Genomic DNA, 17915 nt, shown 5'->3' with positions numbered 1-17915 from the left:
AGTAGGTTAATTTATAGGTTGTGATCAAGCTACATAAGAAAATACACAAACTACATAATGCACAACATGTTGTCCTTTCGTTTGTTTTAGCTTCTGAATAAATGATGACACTTAAAATATTTGCATATATAGGCTTTTATATTTAAATTAGGAAAAGAAGTAAAAAAATCACATCAAATAGTACGAAAGTGTGGTATCTCAAAATTAATTTTAGATCTACAAATAAATGAACAAACAGCAGTTGCATTTTTTTTACTCTCAATCTCGAGGCACTTATATTTCAGCTGCTTAAGAAAACTGTCCCAACCTTATTTAAATGTATTCCTATGATAACTAACAATAGGAACCATTGTTAGATGGTTTAGAATTTGTTCAATTGTAGTAATAATAATAATAAACACAGAATCAAATAGTTTAACACTCTTATTAAATACTATACTTTTGACATAAAGCTGCACAGCGTGACTGGTGTTTTGTGAGACAAGGACATTGTCATTCCATTAAGAAAAAGCTGCTAGCATCAGCACAAATTCCATTAAGAAAAAGCTGCTAGCATCAGCACAACACTAATTGGTCATGGTGTTTTTTCATTTAAAGTAAGTTTAAAATCAGTTTTATTCACACATTCTCTTAACAGCATCTCTTAAGTGGATTAAATCTAAATGGACTTAATAGGATTTGTAGCTGGGTCAATAACTGTTTTCACATTCAGTGTTATCTTCCTTTGCAGATAGATTCACCAGGGATCACAGCAGCCAATAGCAGATATAATTGGCTTAAGGCTATCTACCTACAGTGGAGCTGACTGGCGTTTTCTGGAAGTTTGTGATGGTCAGTGTATCAATCAAAACTCTCATGAAGTCTTCTAAATATAATACACATTGAATTTAAATATCTGACTTCAAGATTTATTGGATAGTTAAGCTGTTACTTAGTATTCTTCACTGGAAACTACTAGGAGTGAGTTACATTTAAATCAAATTTCTGGGCGGATTGGCAACCCAACTGCAAAGTGCTATGGTGAACTGAATGATTATCTTTGAAGGTAAAAGGGTCACATTGAAACCACCTGAAAAGCCAGACAGTTGCTGTCATGTTAAAAAGAAGAAGTACTGTGTACTTTTGAATTTGTATTTGTATCTCTTCTACAGTGATGTACTGAAGCTGGATCATAAATGCATTTTACCTCCCAAGCATAGTCAACCAAATAAACAGCAATTATAATACATATAAATCTTACATGCACTACATTTTCAATAGGGGCTAACATAAAGGCATTAACCAAAATAATTTCTTTTAATTAAAATGCATAAGAAAGTACAAACTGAGCATGACTTAAAAATACTCATTCTATTCCTTTGTGGGATTCATTCATCTCCATATTGGAAATAACTAAGTAGAGGAAGACTGCCACAACCAGGAAGAACACAAACTGAACCCACAGTGGGATGAAGCGAGATGATGCCTTTGGAGCTTCCTGATCAGATTTCACAGGTGTCGATTTCAAATAGGAGTTTCTGTAAGAGGAGGGTGTGTCGTACATATAGGGCCTGGAAAGGAATTCTAAAAATTATGCTACAAGTTCATGATAATAGAAAAGAAGACATTTTCTATTGCAAAATACTAGCTGCCAAATAAACTCAGCTATACCTTTAGTTGCTAGCATCACAATAAATAGTTTAAATGTTATTTTGTTTAATGTTTTTTAAATGAATATAATTGCAGTGCTGCCACGTTTGTTTTCCTAACATATTATTTCCAGCTCTTGTACTGTAGAGGTTTTCTACTTTTTGTACATAGTTGTACATAGTTGTTCCTTTGTGCTTTAGACTGTAGCATATACTGTATAAATAATAGCTGAATACACAATAATGGATTTTTAAAAAGAATATTTTAGCACATTTGCTGACATAGAAAGGTGATTCAATTTGGCAAATCTCAATTTAATAGGCTGTTTAGCTGGTAACAGAACTAACTGTAAAAACATACTTACTCATCAATAAAATCTCTTCCTCTGTATTCAGGCCTTGACCTTAAGTAGGTTGAGTAGGATGTCCTGTGGACATTGACACAAAAGTATATACAGTATTTGAACATTTTATATTCTCCCCATCAACTGTAACAATGTCAGTTTGATTAACTGTGGCTCACTCATGTTCAAATTCCCTTTCAGTCCACTCTGGTCTTGACCTCATGTAAGACCTACTAAAAAGATGACAAGAATACAATTACAATTTCAGCCTGCATAATCACATAGAGGAAAATGAGAATAGGAGAAAAACAATCACAGTGTTAACCTTTTATAGTAGGTATAGAGGTTTGTAAAAGAACTGACCTGTCTCCTGTACTTTCAGTTCTAACCTGCAAACCAGCAAATGCAGAGAAATGGGTAGTGAAATTTTACAACAGTTTTGATATATACTAAACATCTCTATTACCATAATATTTTTAACTTTTGCTCCAATAAAGTTGCATTCGGTGGGATGTTTTCTAGGTAAATACAACTGATACTTTGATGTTAATATCAGGTAATAACATCTCTCAGGAACTGGTCACTTCAAACTAAAAGGTTAGGTGTGCATAGGACGTTTGTAGCCCAGCAAAAAAAGCAGAGAGGCTATTATACATATGGGAGAAAACAAAAAAACAAACAAACAAAAGAACATTTGATAGAGAAGCACCGTTAATTTTGGAGCAGCTTTTTGATAATTTCTTGACTGTCTAGCAGATGAAAGTCCAGTTTTACTAACATTTTCCCCCAAATACAGAAAAGCACAAAATGTATTGTAGCTTCATACAGCCAACATGGCACAGATTCATGATAAATGTGGCTGCCTTTGAATGCATTTCACACTGGCCACACTCCCCAAACAACAGTGCAACACCTGGAGCTTATCCTGAAGATGATACTTACTGGTGTCCTGTAAACATAGGTAACTTCGTCCTCTGAAAGAAAGACAAAAACATCACACTAAATATCAACACACCATTTTCACATTTGTAATATTCAAGTGCCCCACTGCTGCAAAATAATTCCCCTCAAGAATATTTTAACCAGAGAATGATTAGTAAGGTACCTTAGAGTATGGGGTTAACCACCTGATCAACTCTGCTAATGTGTTTAAACTGTCAAGAGGGAGCTCTGACTTTAAAGGGACAGTCCACAGATGGGACAAATCTGTATAATGGTCACGAGGAATACTGCTCAGCATGTATAAATGGTTTCACTGGTTTGACCCAATGATTTCACTCCATATTTAATGTGACTCTGAGAATATCCTATTTTCATTCCGTCAATTATTAAAGTGGCTATACAGCCCATCTTTGGGCAGAAAATTAATGAAATACATTAGTATGCAAACTTACCCTCTTCTCTGTAATAGGTCTTGTCGGGGGATGGTTTAGCTCTTTTCCCTTTAAGCATAGCCTCTTTCAGCTTCTTCTCATACAGACTTCTGGTGGATTCTGAGGACAAAAGGCCACACACGACATGTAATTGTGAAAGAATAAACACACAATGCCCAAACTAGAGGGGTAAACAGTAAATTCACAATGTTAGATGGAGGCCTGGGATTTAACTGAATGTTGCTTCGACAACAGGCGTAAAGAACATAGTTCAATCTGAGCCACTCACCGACCACAGGTCCATGCTTAATCCCATATTCATCCAGCAGCTCGCTGATCTCCTCTGCAGACTTGCTACTTAGCAAAGACATTGTTTTAATTCTGTTTATCCACTGAGCTTCGACTTTATATTATTTTTATGTCCTCTTGTTTCACTTCAGCTGTAGTTTCGGTTGCTAAAAACAGCAACAGCCATAACTCCTCCCACAGATAATGTTGGGGGCGCTTTTACTTGTGCGAGGAAGATCTTCTGCGGAGCCGAACGGTGTCTTGGAAACGTGGAAAGCGTTAAACCCCGCCCTCGTTTGTTAAACCAAGTGTAAAAAACATTCGCCTATCTTCGCAGTAGCTACATCATTTCCGCTGTTAGGGTTTTTTTCTGTTGTCGCCATTATTAGGCGCCGATAGTAACGTTTAATGCTTATGCTAATATTGCTAACAGTGTACTCAAATATTGTACTTGAGTTTTTAATTTAGGGGAACTTTAAATGTCTACTCCACTACCTGCCTTACCACCCCATTCCGATAAACAAATAAAAATAAACAATTAAATAAATAAATAAACTGTTAAAAAGATCGGAATATTTATTAGATCTTTGCAGTATGAATACTGCACTTTGGTTTCTACGGTCAATTCAAAATTTCAGCCATCAATCATTGTAAACCTAGATAGATCTTTTATTAAGCATAAAATTACATTTTACAGAAAACAGTCCACATGTTTCAATATCTCGCTACATTGCATTTTTACAGATCAATAATGTAATGATTTTTTTTCACCACTTTTAAGCATATAAGCATGTTTCTGCAGGCCTTAAAAGAAGGAAATGTGGCTGAGCCAGTCTGCTTGGTCTGTGGTCAACCAGAATATCAACAGTCCCATCAGTATCACCAGAACCATCTTCAGTATTAGCTTTAGAATGCCCAGGCACTGCAAGAAAAAAGGACAACACAGATGTACAAATGACCAGGGAAAAATGAACAAAGTGAATGTTCAGTCATGTCTAGTGACTACAAACCTTGTCTTTGCTGGTACAGATGTGTGTATTGCTGAGCTTGTTTTCTGGCACAGTTTCTGGTAACTCAACACATGGGGGATCAAAAGCAGGTTTCATTTGCAGGGTGTTGTCAAGCTCCCTCAGCTCCTTTCCAAAGCAGATTCATACAAATTAGTGTGAACAATGTGTTCATGTGTACACTCATGTGTGCACTCCTATGTACCCACATGCAAATGACCATGTTCTTACCATAGCTGTTTCTGCTGAGCTTAGATCTTCCTCCCCATCTGTAGAGCTGCTAAGTGAATCTCTGTCACTGCTGCAAAAAAGGAAGTGGGCAGAGTGTTTGATTCAATCTGTCACAACTCAAGCTGTAATTATTGTTTAATAGAAAATGTCACTAATCTCATTCATTAGTTTTAGACATATACTCCTTTGATCTTTTTTTGCTAAATCAAAGAAGTGCTCTTTTTTAGAACCTGATTAGAATTCTACTTACCTGTCAGTTCCATAGTGAATGACTTGGGACAATGGATCTGAACAAAACTGAACTTTAATCTGCCTCTCTGCACTCAAACACAATAGGAAACAAGTCAATTTGAATTATGTGAACACAGTGAAAATGTTAATGATTTTACTATGAAATATTCCAATCATCTTGACTCACCCTCTCTCCCATTTTCCCCATCGCTGTCATTGTAAAACTTGTAGAAAGCCTTGATTCTCTCCTGCTCTTGCTCCCAGTTCCTCTCCTCTTCATACTCGTCATCTCCCAGCTGTCCCTGCTCACTGACTCCTGAAACCTCAAGTTCAGTGTTGAAAAAGAAGCTGTCATCCAGGGATCCCTGGTAAGATGAGCTAGTGGTTTTGTTGTCCTCTCTCTGTACCGCAGAGTAGCTGTTTATGTCTTCTGCAGGACAGTGACTCACATCGGCGTCTTCTGTAGTTAACAGGTCTTCAGCCAGAAGCGTATCAGTTTTTAACAAGTCAAAATCCACGTTTATGTTGAAATCTGCTAGATTTATTTGGTTGTTTGTGAAATAATGGTCGTCAGAGGTGCTCCACCTGGAAAATGCTTCACCGCTTTCACTGTAAAGCTGAGTTTCCTCCAATTTCTTGTAGCCATCCAGATCTTGTAGACACAGCCTGTCTGAATCTTCCTCATCTCTCCTCCTCACTTGGACCTCATCATCACTGGAGCTATAGGAGTCACTCTCACCTGCCTCAACTCCATCGTCACACTCTGTCCCATGTTTGACAACCTCTAGTTTTGTTCTGTGCTTTTCTTCAGATGTCATGTCCTTGCTCATCAACCTATCACCATCCACCTCTAAATCTCTGCTGTACAGATATCCGTCTCCCTCCTCATCTGTATTTTCCTCTTTTCCCAGCCATCTTACATCTGTCACAGCTTTTTCCTGACAAGGCAAGGTGTTTGACTTATATTCATTTCCTTCATTTGTTCGTTCACCTTCAACATATTCACAAGAGGAAAAGTCAGAGGGATAATCTGCAAAGCCCTCACCTGCCTCTTGATGCTCCTCTCCTGAGAAATCCTTCATCTTCTCTACACAGCTCTCACTATCAACTTCTGCAAGGAGGTCCTGCAGATTTTGCACTGAAATATCTGGAAACTCTAAACTAGCTTCTACAGGGACATCATTATAAGGACTTTCAACCCCCAGCTCAAAGCTCTGGGTGGCAACATTTTCTACTTTGATTTTCATGTCTTCACACTCAGAATCAGAATCCTCTTGCACTTCTTCTTCCTGTTTTTGCTCGTCCTCTTTAGTCCCATCACCCTTGGTTGCCATTAAATTGCCACGTTCAGGGACCTGACCAAAATAGGACACCTCCTCCTCACTGTCACTCTCACCTTGTTCCTCATTTCTAAATTTAGGGTTTTCAGTGCCCTCTCGGGCTAAAAACTGTCCCTCAGCAAAGATCTTGCCCTCTTTATTATCATAGTAGAAGCTGTCCCGGCAGTCAAATGACATCAACGAATCCCCTAGTTTCTCTTGCGTTTCTATGTTCTCCTTTTCCACATCATCATCTCCAGAGTTACAGCTGTCCTCTTCAGACTCCCTATCCAAGCTTGTGTAATCCTCCTTTGCTGTGATGTCCATGCCCATGACACTGATTCCTACACCTCGATAATCCTCTTCTTCATTTTTAACTTCAAACTGCTCTTCATCATCATTTTGAGCCATGTCTTTGTTTTCAATGTTAGATGAAATAACAGCATCACCAGTTGTTTCCTGGTGCATTGCCCTGTCTTCCTTTGTTGGTAGGTTTTTGTGAGTCACGGCTGTCTTTTCATTCTCAAACCTTTCATCAAAACTTAAATTCTCAAAGTCCAAATCTCCATCTTCCAAACATGGTACAGATGTTTCTGTAACATCATGATTTGAAAATTACTAAATTTCTAAATACTAAAAATATTTAATAAATACCAAACACCACTAAAAAATTAAAACATGTTTCTTACCTGAAAATGCATCACTAAGTAGCTCAGAAAGACTTTGTTCCATCTTTACAAATAGAAAAAAATAATAAGTTGTATGAAATCAAGACAAAAATGAATGCATTGCCACACATAATCTCCTTTCTCACAAAGGAAGAGAGCGCTAAGAAACTCATCTGTTGTTGCTGCAAGTGGCTTCCTGTCAAACAGACCGAGTATAAAGTACACAATTAAAACTAAAAGAACAGGTTAAAAATGGGATAACAAACGTTTAAAGTGTGTAACCTAATATCAAAACGTGAACATAAAATAACAATTCAAAGGTTTCCCTCTGAAAAGTAAGATGACAAAAGCAATGTTTTGAATTCTGTGCTGCTGCAGACACATACCTTCGTGAGCTCATGAAATTATGGCACCTTTGATGTGGTTTTGGTTTCAGATGCACAATATAAGCTCCAGCAGATGAACATGCAGTTCCTTTATGCTGAAACACGACACTAGTCTTTGACTGACAAAATTGTGGTGCCAACAATATCATAAAAAAGAAACAGTAGATACGTGTCAGTGAATATGTTGTGTATTTTTATTTATTTTAACAGCTAGCAGCCAAAACTACAATAGTAACAGGAAGTTTGTTGAATATCCTGAGAGATCTACAGCTCGTGGCGGAGTAGGTAGCGGTGGTTAGGCTTCAGGTCAACTTCTACAGGAAAATGATCACTCACTTCAAGAGCCTAAAGGGCCATCAAAAGAACATAATTAATACCCATGCTAACTAAAAGCTGAAAACAAAAACCCATATTATAACATGCCTACCTGCTCTTCGGTGAGATGAAAATTGTCTTTAAAGTTAAACGGTTGAGCTGAACCTGGAACAATACTAGAAATAATTTCAGGTCCATGAACAATGATCCTGAAAATGTAGAAATCATATTGTAAGAAATAATGTCATCATGGTTTTGCAGAAATGAAGTCCTTACAAACCTCATAATTTAAAATGTGTCATTATTATAACAGAATTGATACACGATAACCATTGAGTTCTACACTGACCTGTCATAGGCACAGTGTGTCTTCTCTCGGACAGTAGTGTCTTGCTCATCTCCAATCAGCCAGCGAAATTTTGGGTCATTCCTCATGCGCACAGCTCTCCAGCCCTTGATGGTGACATAGCTGCAGCCTGCATTGAGGTCCCCTAAGATTATCACATTCTGGTGTCAATGAAAAGAACAACAACAACAACAAAAAAGAAATTCCTCATAAGTTGCATCATACTTGGAGAGAAAAAACAACGTCAGTCCTTTTAAAGATATAGATAAGATTCACCAAAATTTGTTAAAAAAAGAAAGTAGTTAAACCCACGTCAGTCTTCCACGTCTTCGAAATGCCTTTGAATACAGTGTACAGTTCATCCATCTCCTTCATGGCAGTTTTTGGACAGGTGTGCTGCCCAATAAGGACAAAATCCTTCACCGCTAAAACAATTTACAGAAAAATAAATTTTAAACATATATGTCTGGAATGTGTTTCCAATGAAGCATTGTGACGTGGAAGTCATAGGTTGAGTTTGGAAGCCCTGCGCACATATTTATCAGATTCTCTACGTTTCTGCACATGTAAAGGCTTCTAAAGTTATAAAGCAATGTATCTTCTAACCACTGTTTATTTTAGCGTAGTATTGTCACTTTTTTAAATTGCTAAATAACTACATAGGTTGGACTGGACTCCTTTACACACAACAGAACCTGGATGAAATGTTTCAATCCAGATGTTCCCACCAGGATCCCACCAGGCTTGCAGTAGACTAATCTGCAGACCCGAGGTTCTCAGTTTGTTTTAATGGAAGTTTAGACAGCTTCACAAAAATAAAGACTAAAAAGTGGGCAGTCTACTCCTGGCTAGGAGTTGTGTTTTCATGGTCACAACCAGTGACCCCTGCTGACTAGTGGGAATTAAAGACAATATAGTTTGTACTGAACTCTGCTACGGGAACATTTCTGTTTCATTACGCTCTTCATTGAATTTTAACCACAGAATGCAATTCTACCAAAGCATTGTCTACTGGGGTGGATGGAGGTAGGGGCTGTCATACAGTCATCAGTTACAGTTGGTTTTAATTTACCCTGAACTTATAGAAAATTATTCCTCCGTAAAGATGTTTTTCGTTGCAGCTTACATGTTGTGGGGGAGTGAAAGCGGACAGTGAAAGGCTCTCTGGAGAAAACATCAGTTTCATTGCTCCCCCTTCTTTCTTCTTTAGGGTACTGGTAATAATCTTTGACCTTCAGCATGTTGTTTCTGGAGATGATGAGACATTAAAGATGCAATGCTGAACTGACACTAAGAGTAATGTAAAATATAGCACGTTGTACCTGTAAATGTAGACATACTGTTCCTTGTAGGTTTTCCTGCCCAACCTTTCACTTTCCAAATATGAATATGAATTGGATCTGTCAAATCTACAGACAATAGCGAAAATACGTTTAAAATTGAAGGTACAGATGTGAGCGTTGATTCACTAAATCCTTCAAATGTGCAGGTTTTGAACCCATGCAAACTTTTACCTGTTAAGAGCCTTCACCAAAGCTTGTACTGCTTCTCCTTTAGAGTCTCTGACCTCCTGAATTAGACTCAGGTCACAGCGAGAGAGGATCTTTGGAACAAGATAAAAGAAACAAAACCAACAACAAAAATAAGTTCCATGAGTATTGCTTAGTGTGCTTTTTTGTTACCTAAAGCACAAAGTTCATAAGCAGTAGAGTACCTTAAGTAAAATGCCCATAACCCTCTTGTTGTTGGCCTTTGATTCACCAAAACTCTGAACATTGAATGCGCAGATTTTCAGTGAAAATGTGACGTTCAGTGCACACAATCCCGCAACAAACAGCAGAACTGCAGTCCTCATCTTATAAAGGATAATCAGTCTGTAAGTAAAGGACAGTTTGGCAAGATCCCTTTTGACATCTTGTGAAACATGTTACAAAAAACCTACACCCACAAAACTACAGCCTCTTACCTTCAGTGCTAGCTTCACCAGGAGACTGAGGTCAGTCCAGCAAACAACCATCTCTTCAATGACCAGTGGTTTATTTGGGGAACATACAGGTAAATGTGGGTGAAAAACAAGTCTGTATGGTGAGTGTGCTGTGTCAGTGCCTGATGAGAATGGAGCTTTATCTGGAACAGTTAAAAACCAGTGAATACAATGAACAATGAGCCATCCAACTCAGAAAGTTCAGCTTTGAGTGTGTTTTGTCTCAAAAGTTTGAGTATAATCTGAACAATGCAGACAGTGTCATGTGTAATTGTCACTCAGGTTCTAAAACATTTAAGTAGAATTTACCACGTATAATTTTGCCATTGTATCATAGACATAATGAACTGAAAGTTGCCACAACGTGAGTCACATCACTGACACAATTCTGAATGTGATGGAACTCCACCGCAGTCTGATATTTGGAGGGTAATTTACTTTAGACTGTTAGGTTGTTTTATTTAAATCTTTGATATTTTTGCAATAGGAATTGTCAACTAGAATAAATAATCTGTCATGAAGTAATGTAGTGATATTGAGATGTATTTTGCACTTCTGTTAAAACAAACAAGTAAAATTCCTGCATTCAAAATCGTACTTATGTAAAAGTAAAAGTGGAGAAGTACTGTAAGGTACTTGTCCCCTGAAAATGTGGTACCTAAAAATCCCAAAATTGATGCAACATACAGTTCTATAAGAAGCATTTAATGCTACAGCTACTTATAATTTCTTTATAGTTATGGAGTTACCTAACTGGTCCAAATGATACATCTTAGCAGCATTTGGTGATTAACAAAAGAAAAATAATCCGCCACAAAAAATTTGCATTTTTATGTTTTTTTCAATAATTGTGTTTTGTTGTAAACTCTGGATAATTTAACATCTTTGTGACAAACAATGTAGCAAAATGTACTATTTCCCCCCCTGAAATGTAGTTGACTGAAGTATAGCTTAGCACAAAAACAAAAGTGAAAGTACATTAAAAATACGTCTGGAAAATAAAGTTGCGAAGGTGAGACATAAATATTGTGTTTTTTAACTGCAATAACATGCATTCACCTGTTTAAAGTAAGTTTCAGTTGTCTCACATTAAACCCAAATCATCAGCAAGTCTGGATTTGATGCAGAAAAGAAATATTATCTTTGTTTGTAACTTATAGCCTTGCTAGGATTAAAGAAAACTTTAAATATTTGTTTTTCATTTTTGATTACATAAAACAGCAATTTTATTGTATGTTTAGTGTCTCTATCAATGACATTTAACACTGAACTTTAAACAGCCCCTCCACTGTCCTTAAGCACTGCTCCATCACGTGGCTGAAAGCATTATTTGCATGTCTTTTGTTTATTTTAATACCTTTTTATGTGCAGTTACAGTAAAAAGGATAGATTCTCCAAACTATACTGTTGATATTATCAACTCACAGTTTCCTAAAATGCTTTTAATTTCAGCCAACTTGTAAGCTGTAAGCTGGAGCTCTTACTTATAATAAAAGTGGAGAAGTACTGAATTAAAAAAAAACATACTTGATGTACAAGTAAAGGTACTTGTACTCTGGAAATGCTTTTCATTGTAACAAAAATTACAAACATTGGCGCGTTTTTCACACTGAATGTCTTCATTTATATTTGAATAGGTTCTGCACACATGGACAGTACATCTTCCACGTGTAAACATGTGGAATATTATCTCCCCCTCACACACACTTTAAGTTCCTAATCTAAAATAATATAAAATACAAACACTATAACGAATGAGATACTACAAAGGTCTTACTTTAAAATAAAAGCAACAACAACAAAAGATAATATTATCCGTGAGCAATGAAGTTTCATATTGGTCTAAAACAGCCTGAGTGTTGAGGAGAGGCCATTTCCATGAGATAGTTTTCGATACGTGTCTCTATGTCTGAGTACAGGTCTTCAGCTTGCTCCCTGAAAGGAGGATGCCACAGCCACAATATGACAACCCCCGCTGCAGCGATGAGTAGGAGGAAGAACACAAACACTTTCCTCCAGGAGCCACACAGCGTCTACACAGAGAAACAAGAAAAGATGGTTACAGTTATATTTTGCAGCAAACACCTAAATAAAAGGACAAAGTGTTAATTCTTATTTGCATGTGAGTACATCAAGGACATTACATTTTACCCCCCCAACACTCCCAAACAGACACACACACACAGAGCTTACTGTTCTCCTGTGGCGGTGGCTTAGTTGCCGGAGTTCATCCCTGCACTGTGACAGACGGACCTGGCTGGACTGACACTCCTGCTCCATGGCATGCAGCTCCATCTGCAGCTCTTCACACTGTACACACAGACAAAACATATGGAAAGAAAACATATGCTGATCATATTTGGCTTTTTGAAGAATATTTACAATGCACAGAAGTTCCTTAGAAATGCACTATACAAGCTATATGTTTTGAAACACGTCAGCTGTTAAAATATTTGCAGAAAGTAGATGTATTATAAATCTGAAACAAATGGGCAAAACATTTTGATCAAGCTAGCAAGGGGCCTTAATTTTGACTTTAAGCTGAAATGTAATTATTACCTGTGTGGCAGGTCAAAAACCAGCAATGGTAATGAAATAAATCAAGGTACTGATCTTGTTATTAAACTGTGTAAACTTTGATCCAAATGTACCTCTCTCTCCTTGAGCCGGAGTTTCTCCTGAGTGTGACGGAGCTGCTCCTCCACCTGGGAGTCTCTCCTCACTGTCAGGTGATTCTCTACTTCCTCTGATGTCAGCCCCCCCTGCATTATGAAGTCTTCGCTCTCATTGTGGACATCTAGGAAACAAAGCAGTTTAAATACAAATCCATATTGTCTTTGCATAACTTTAAACACTGCAAAACCACCTCATTGTTTTGTCCTAGAAGTATTCCCACATAAAGGCTAAGAATGGCTTCATGTTGTCTCTGCAGAATCAAGAATAAAAAACAAAGCTTTAAGGTGTGTGTTTCACCTCTAAGTTGCTCGATTTCCCCTCTCAAAATCTGGTTGTCCTCTTCTAGCAGGGAAATGTTGTATTCTAGCTCCTTCTTCTCTCGCCTTAATGACACCACCTCCTCCCTGAGCTCGGCCCCTCTGGCCCTGGACAGCTGCACAGGATACACACACGTTTTTCCCTGCCAATAACATTCAAACTGAAAACTGACAGTGCATGTTGCCACAGTATACCGCACCTCTATTTGGCTGTGTAGCTGTTGCAGCTGTTCATTGCTGAGGTGCTGGTTCTCCCTGAGTTGTTCAAAGTTGATCTTCAGCTCCTCATATAGGTTGTGCAACCTCAGGCCCTCTGCCTTTGCTGTGATGAGTGCTTCCTGGTGCAAAAATCAAGTGTTTCTTCAAGATTCAGCTGCAGTTTTGTACATACATTACCAGAAAACCCATATAAGTGATGTTGTGTTTTTCCCTCAGTTAAACAGAAGGAATGTAGCTGTAATAAGACTTATGACCTGCAGCGTCTCAGCCTTGATAAGTGCCTCAGTTTTCTCCTGTGTGGCCTTCTGCAGGGCAACCAGAGCCTTCTCCTCATATATCAGTTTCTGTTTCTCCATTTGTACCACCAGTTTCTTCACTCCATCTTTTGGAAACTTCTATAAGGACACAACACTGCTGATTTATAGCAATAAATGACACAGAGCAACCAAAACCACAGAGAGATACATTCAGTAGACTCTGCCTCCGTATAACAAAATAAAAAGGACTAAATAGTTAATATGTTGCAAAAAATAAAACAAAAACACCCCTACTGCATACAAAAACACACAATGGTTGCCTTTTTTACCACCAGCTGCTGTTCTTACCTGCAGACAAGCTTGCAGCTGTGCTTCTAGAGCCTTGATCTTGTTTCTCAGTAGGTCTTCACTGAAGCGAGCCTGTGTGGGTTAAAAAGGAAATGACTATCACTCTGTAACCTGCAGATGGTAAATTACTGGTTCGTGTACCAAAATCTGTGACAGTGGTGCACAAAGAAATGTGCTGCATCAGCGAGCCTCAAGAATTATCACAGTGTCTTTATGTACAGAAACACAACACTGTTTCAGTTGTGGAAAATAATATGTAAGTTGCTCAAAGACAACATACCTGTGTAAGGAACAATTTTCACAAATAAAATTTGGAACCAAATGAACTTAGAGATCCTCAGCAAAATTAAACAATTAGGGAAACACCATTATTTCCCTTTTGTTCCTTAAAGCCAGAGCAGCCAAATAAAGCTAATTGAAGATGGATAGCACCTATAAAAGCTGCTGACTGTCACACCCTTCCTGTCTAAGAATGACAGCTTGCACTCCTCCTATGCAGTACAGACTACGGCGGAAGCAGGAAGCTCCAAACCACAGACTACACAGGCCTTCCTGAGGCAACAGCAGCCACACACAAGCTGTGTGACAATTAAATGTTCACTGTAACAGCAACCAGGGAACCAAAGAACATTGATCAGCAACAGAATGCCCTTATAAAACAATAAATATCTTTTTAGTATTTGAAACTGCATGTGTGAAACACTGGCGGTCTGTTTAATTTGAGTAAGCAGCTTGTGCATATAGAGGAGAGACTTACTGTCCGTATTTTGTTCGAGGAGTTCATTAGGTTTGACATGCTCTCCTGGAGGCCTGCCAACTTCTTCTTCATGGCCTCCTCTCTCCACAGGGCCTCCTGACAGAAAACAAGCAGCGAAGAGGAATAGCTACGATAAAGTATTAATAACATATGAGACATTTTGTGACTCCTGTCAAGGTTTAAACATAATATTCAAAATTACCAATGCCACTAAATCACCTGTGTCTTAAGGAGCTTCAGAGTATGTAAACATCACACGTTCAATAACACAGACTGTAGCCACTAGTGCCAATATTAGGATGACAAAATCTACCTGAAGTTTGCTACCAATAACATTACAACTAAGGTTGTATCAGTACACTGAGAGCATTATTGAGAATAAATATATTATGTTTTTCATCTGGCAAACATGCAGTGACGCTTTTATTAACAAAACACACAGGATGGATATGGGAATTGCAAACAGTTGGTTTACCTGCAAGTAGTCAGCTAACTGCTGAACATCCTGTTAGTTAAGAGATTAGAGACAATAATACAAGTTAAATTTGGTGTTAGAACTCACTCTGTAGTGTATGCATGTATATGGATTTACAGTTTGAAAACTCACAGATTCCTTGACAGTGATGAGGCCAGATCTGTATGGAAGAAAGTATCTCATATTAGAAATCTAAAGCAGTGATCACAGCTGCCTGTGATATTTAGGATTTAACAATTCAGTTATGTTACTTAGGGAGATTTACAGTAAGTCACACTCACTCTGTTTGCACACCAGTCTCTTGAAATGTTGTTTTGATATTGGTTTTGTGAGCTTTGGGAGATAAGAAGATAAAACAGCAACATTAGCATGAAAGACCACCAAAGAAAATGTGACAGTCTTTAGCCGAAATGACCATTATTGAAATTAATGGCAAGACTTTTACCATCAGTACTATCCTCTCTTTGATCTGTGCTTCTTGTCTTGCGTTGGTTTGATTCCTTCCTCAATATTTTGTTGGTAGCCTGAAGAAAAAGACTCAGGTATGACTCTCTGTAGCGATTGATAAAAGATGGTAATGATAATAAAGATAAAGTAAAAGGATCTTACATTTACTGGTGACCATTGACTGGTGATTGGAGCATCTAATTTACTGCCGTTTTTTGTGGAAATCATCACTAGATGTCCATTAGTTGTGAGAGTACTTTTCACATTTGTATGCAGTGTCTCTAACTTGCTGCTTGAACAATGATGTTTTAGTGAAAAGGTCTTTGCTGAAGATTTTGTCTTTGAAGAATGGTTCACAGACTTTATGCCACATAGCTCTGGGCTCACTGATCTTCTCCTCAAAAATTGCAGCTGCCTCTTTTCTTTCAGTTCATTTTTAATCTGTTTTGTGTCAAATTCTCTCGTAGGGCTGCGACATGAAGTTACATTGTTACGTCCTCGTAGGTGTTCACGATTCACTGCTCTAATCTCCAATATTTGGTCAAATTTGTTCTGTGGGGAGAGCTGTATTCCACTGAAAGCTAAGGCATCCATGGCAGCTCCTCTGGCTGTTGCAATACCTTGACCTTGCAATGACAGTATAACAGGAAACTGATTATTAATGTTTATAGGCATAAGACATTCCATATTTAGGAAACTGGGTTGCAATGACAGCATTTACTGATGGATATACAATGTATGGGTTGCTGAAACATAGGATTTCTAGGTTTTGCAGTTTCACTCTGAAGGGTCAATATGTTAACATATTAGAGTGACTGACTCAAGTTAATAGCAAACACTGGACGAGTCTGAATTTTCCTGTCACTCTTAGATGATATAAATTAGCATTTCTTAAACTCTGTCCTGACATTTTTATTTCAAGAGACTTAGCCTGAAATGAAAGCTAGTGATTTGCATCAACAGATTGTGGTCTAATTTATATGACTTGTATGAATAAAATAAAGTAAAATGCAAAGCCCTAAGAGTGTCTTTGACATTAGTAGCTTTACCATTCCCATGCAGGTCGTAGTAGAAGCAGCTACACTCTTATCTCTAGAAATATTAGTACAGTAGTTGAAGCAGTAACCATAGTGTGGGTTATGATAGATAATGCAGGCAGAAGTTAAAGTGCTATTGCATTTTGTTAGAAATCTCCTTTAAGTATGTGAGGACAATATCAAAGACAGAGTAGGCCCTCCACAACCTCAGTGGTTGTGGAGGGAAAATATACAAAATAATGCAAAGACAAAATGTTGCCTAATAAGCTGAACCCTATCATAAGACTTACCAACTATGCCATTTCTTTAAGTGGGGAAAACTCTTCATGTGGTGGTTGAGAAGTCATCCATTTTCTCACTCTTCTGAAATAGTGTCCGGGGTTTTGTCTGTGTTTCACATGTAGCTGTTTCTGTTGAGCATAATTTTACAGGAAGTGAAGTGAACCACAGCGTCATATGTTCCTCTATCTCACCAGCCACTCGCATCAAACTGATGCCATACACGGGTGGGCCCCCAAGATTATAGACAGACACAGCCAATTCCTCCTGTGTGCAGTCTGGGATAAAATACACCAATTGGAAGAGGGAGCTGTGTGAGTGGTTACTAGTTGAAAATATGAATTTTTTTTATGAGAGCTATCACATTTAGAATTGAAATTATTTAATGTGTTTGATCTAAAGGTTTATTTGTGACAGACCATACAAAAACCTTTTCACCATTACTACTTTAACAAATGTATAAATTCAATAAATGCATTACATTGCATTCAGAGGATAGAGGCCGATGAGTCAGAGGATAAAGTACTGGACTAGTCTAAGGTAGTTTAGTAAATACACTTTATGCATTTTTCGCATAAATCCTGTTGAGTGTGTAAAGTGAGAAATTCATTGAAAGTGTTTCTTACTAAGAAACATTGTCAAAATGTGTCATGTGTCAGCAGATTTGATAGTTAAAGTTGCATGAGAAGGGTTACACCAGACACCCATCCTGCCGTAACCCTTCCTTTTTATCCAGGCTTGGGACCGGTACCAGCGGGACCGGGTGGCCCTTGGTGACTGGGCAGGGCCACACCTGGTGGGGTGGGAATAGAACCTGCAGCCTTCAGTATCACAATCCAATGCTCTACCACTGACCACCAGGCCCCCTGTTATTTATGTAGTATAAAAACTCAAATATTAAGATTTTGGAATATCAAGATTATTTGAACTTTCATAAAATTCTATAAATTGTGTAAACTGGCAGTAATAAATTTAGTAGGAAT

General features: G+C 37.9%; 4 protein-coding genes across 9 annotated transcripts; all 4 read right to left on the bottom strand.

Annotated features, from left to right (window-relative positions):
- Positions 1 to 117: 117 nt before the first annotated feature.
- LOC137139120 (emerin homolog 1-like) lies at positions 118 to 3898 on the bottom strand. Of its 4 annotated transcripts, none has more exons than XM_067525904.1 (7): positions 3635 to 3898; positions 3367 to 3465; positions 2915 to 2946; positions 2336 to 2361; positions 2152 to 2202; positions 1994 to 2056; positions 118 to 1517 (listed from the first exon to the last, which is right to left on the bottom strand). In XM_067525904.1, the coding sequence occupies exons 1-7, from the start codon at positions 3714 to 3716 to the stop codon at positions 1346 to 1348; spliced, it is 525 nt and encodes a 174-aa protein (XP_067382005.1). In that variant the 5' UTR covers positions 3717 to 3898; the 3' UTR covers positions 118 to 1345. The 4 variants fall into 4 exon arrangements, with proteins under 4 accessions (XP_067382005.1, XP_067382004.1, XP_067382003.1 ...); XM_067525903.1 differs by having other exon boundaries at positions 2152 to 2205; positions 3635 to 3891; XM_067525902.1 differs by having other exon boundaries at positions 118 to 1550; positions 3635 to 3889.
- A 380-nt stretch (positions 3899 to 4278) lies between these two features.
- On the bottom strand, positions 4279 to 7561 carry si:dkey-183p4.10 (uncharacterized). 2 transcript variants are annotated; one of them, XM_067525890.1, is made up of 7 exons: positions 7476 to 7561; positions 7111 to 7153; positions 5290 to 7014; positions 5122 to 5188; positions 4872 to 4941; positions 4644 to 4769; positions 4279 to 4555 (listed from the first exon to the last, which is right to left on the bottom strand). In XM_067525890.1, exons 2-7 carry the CDS (start codon positions 7151 to 7153, stop codon positions 4439 to 4441), a joined length of 2148 nt encoding a protein of 715 aa, XP_067381991.1. In that variant the 5' UTR covers positions 7476 to 7561; the 3' UTR covers positions 4279 to 4438. The 2 variants fall into 2 exon arrangements, with proteins under 2 accessions (XP_067381991.1, XP_067381992.1); XM_067525891.1 differs by lacking the exon at positions 7476 to 7561 and having other exon boundaries at positions 4644 to 4766; positions 7111 to 7443.
- Positions 7562 to 7682: 121 nt separating this feature from the next.
- Positions 7683 to 11583, bottom strand: dnase1l1l (deoxyribonuclease I-like 1-like). Of its 2 annotated transcripts, XM_067525899.1 has the most exons (9): positions 10103 to 11583; positions 9851 to 10010; positions 9651 to 9739; positions 9459 to 9545; positions 9263 to 9384; positions 8449 to 8561; positions 8140 to 8297; positions 7903 to 7999; positions 7683 to 7820 (listed from the first exon to the last, which is right to left on the bottom strand). In XM_067525899.1, the coding sequence occupies exons 2-9, from the start codon at positions 9989 to 9991 to the stop codon at positions 7740 to 7742; spliced, it is 888 nt and encodes a 295-aa protein (XP_067382000.1). In that variant the 5' UTR covers positions 9992 to 10010; positions 10103 to 11583; the 3' UTR covers positions 7683 to 7739. The 2 variants fall into 2 exon arrangements, with proteins under 2 accessions (XP_067382000.1, XP_067382001.1); XM_067525900.1 differs by having other exon boundaries at positions 9477 to 9545; positions 9851 to 10122.
- A 171-nt stretch (positions 11584 to 11754) lies between these two features.
- traf3ip3 (TRAF3 interacting protein 3) lies at positions 11755 to 17093 on the bottom strand. The gene is made up of 14 exons (XM_067525893.1): positions 16944 to 17093; positions 15779 to 16242; positions 15615 to 15693; positions 15451 to 15502; positions 15302 to 15329; positions 15170 to 15199; positions 14695 to 14790; positions 13938 to 14009; positions 13587 to 13727; positions 13314 to 13451; positions 13094 to 13229; positions 12772 to 12917; positions 12314 to 12430; positions 11755 to 12153 (listed from the first exon to the last, which is right to left on the bottom strand). Exons 2-14 carry the CDS (start codon positions 16208 to 16210, stop codon positions 11953 to 11955), a joined length of 1668 nt encoding a protein of 555 aa, XP_067381994.1. The 5' UTR covers positions 16211 to 16242; positions 16944 to 17093; the 3' UTR covers positions 11755 to 11952.
- Positions 17094 to 17915: the final 822 nt, after the last annotated feature.

Source organism: Channa argus, chromosome 13 (assembly GCF_033026475.1).
Source record: "Channa argus isolate prfri chromosome 13, Channa argus male v1.0, whole genome shotgun sequence".
Lineage (NCBI taxonomy): Eukaryota > Metazoa > Chordata > Actinopteri > Anabantiformes > Channidae > Channa > Channa argus.
The sequence above is the reverse complement of the archived record's forward strand: the minus strand, read 5'-3'. Positions and strand labels throughout refer to the sequence as shown.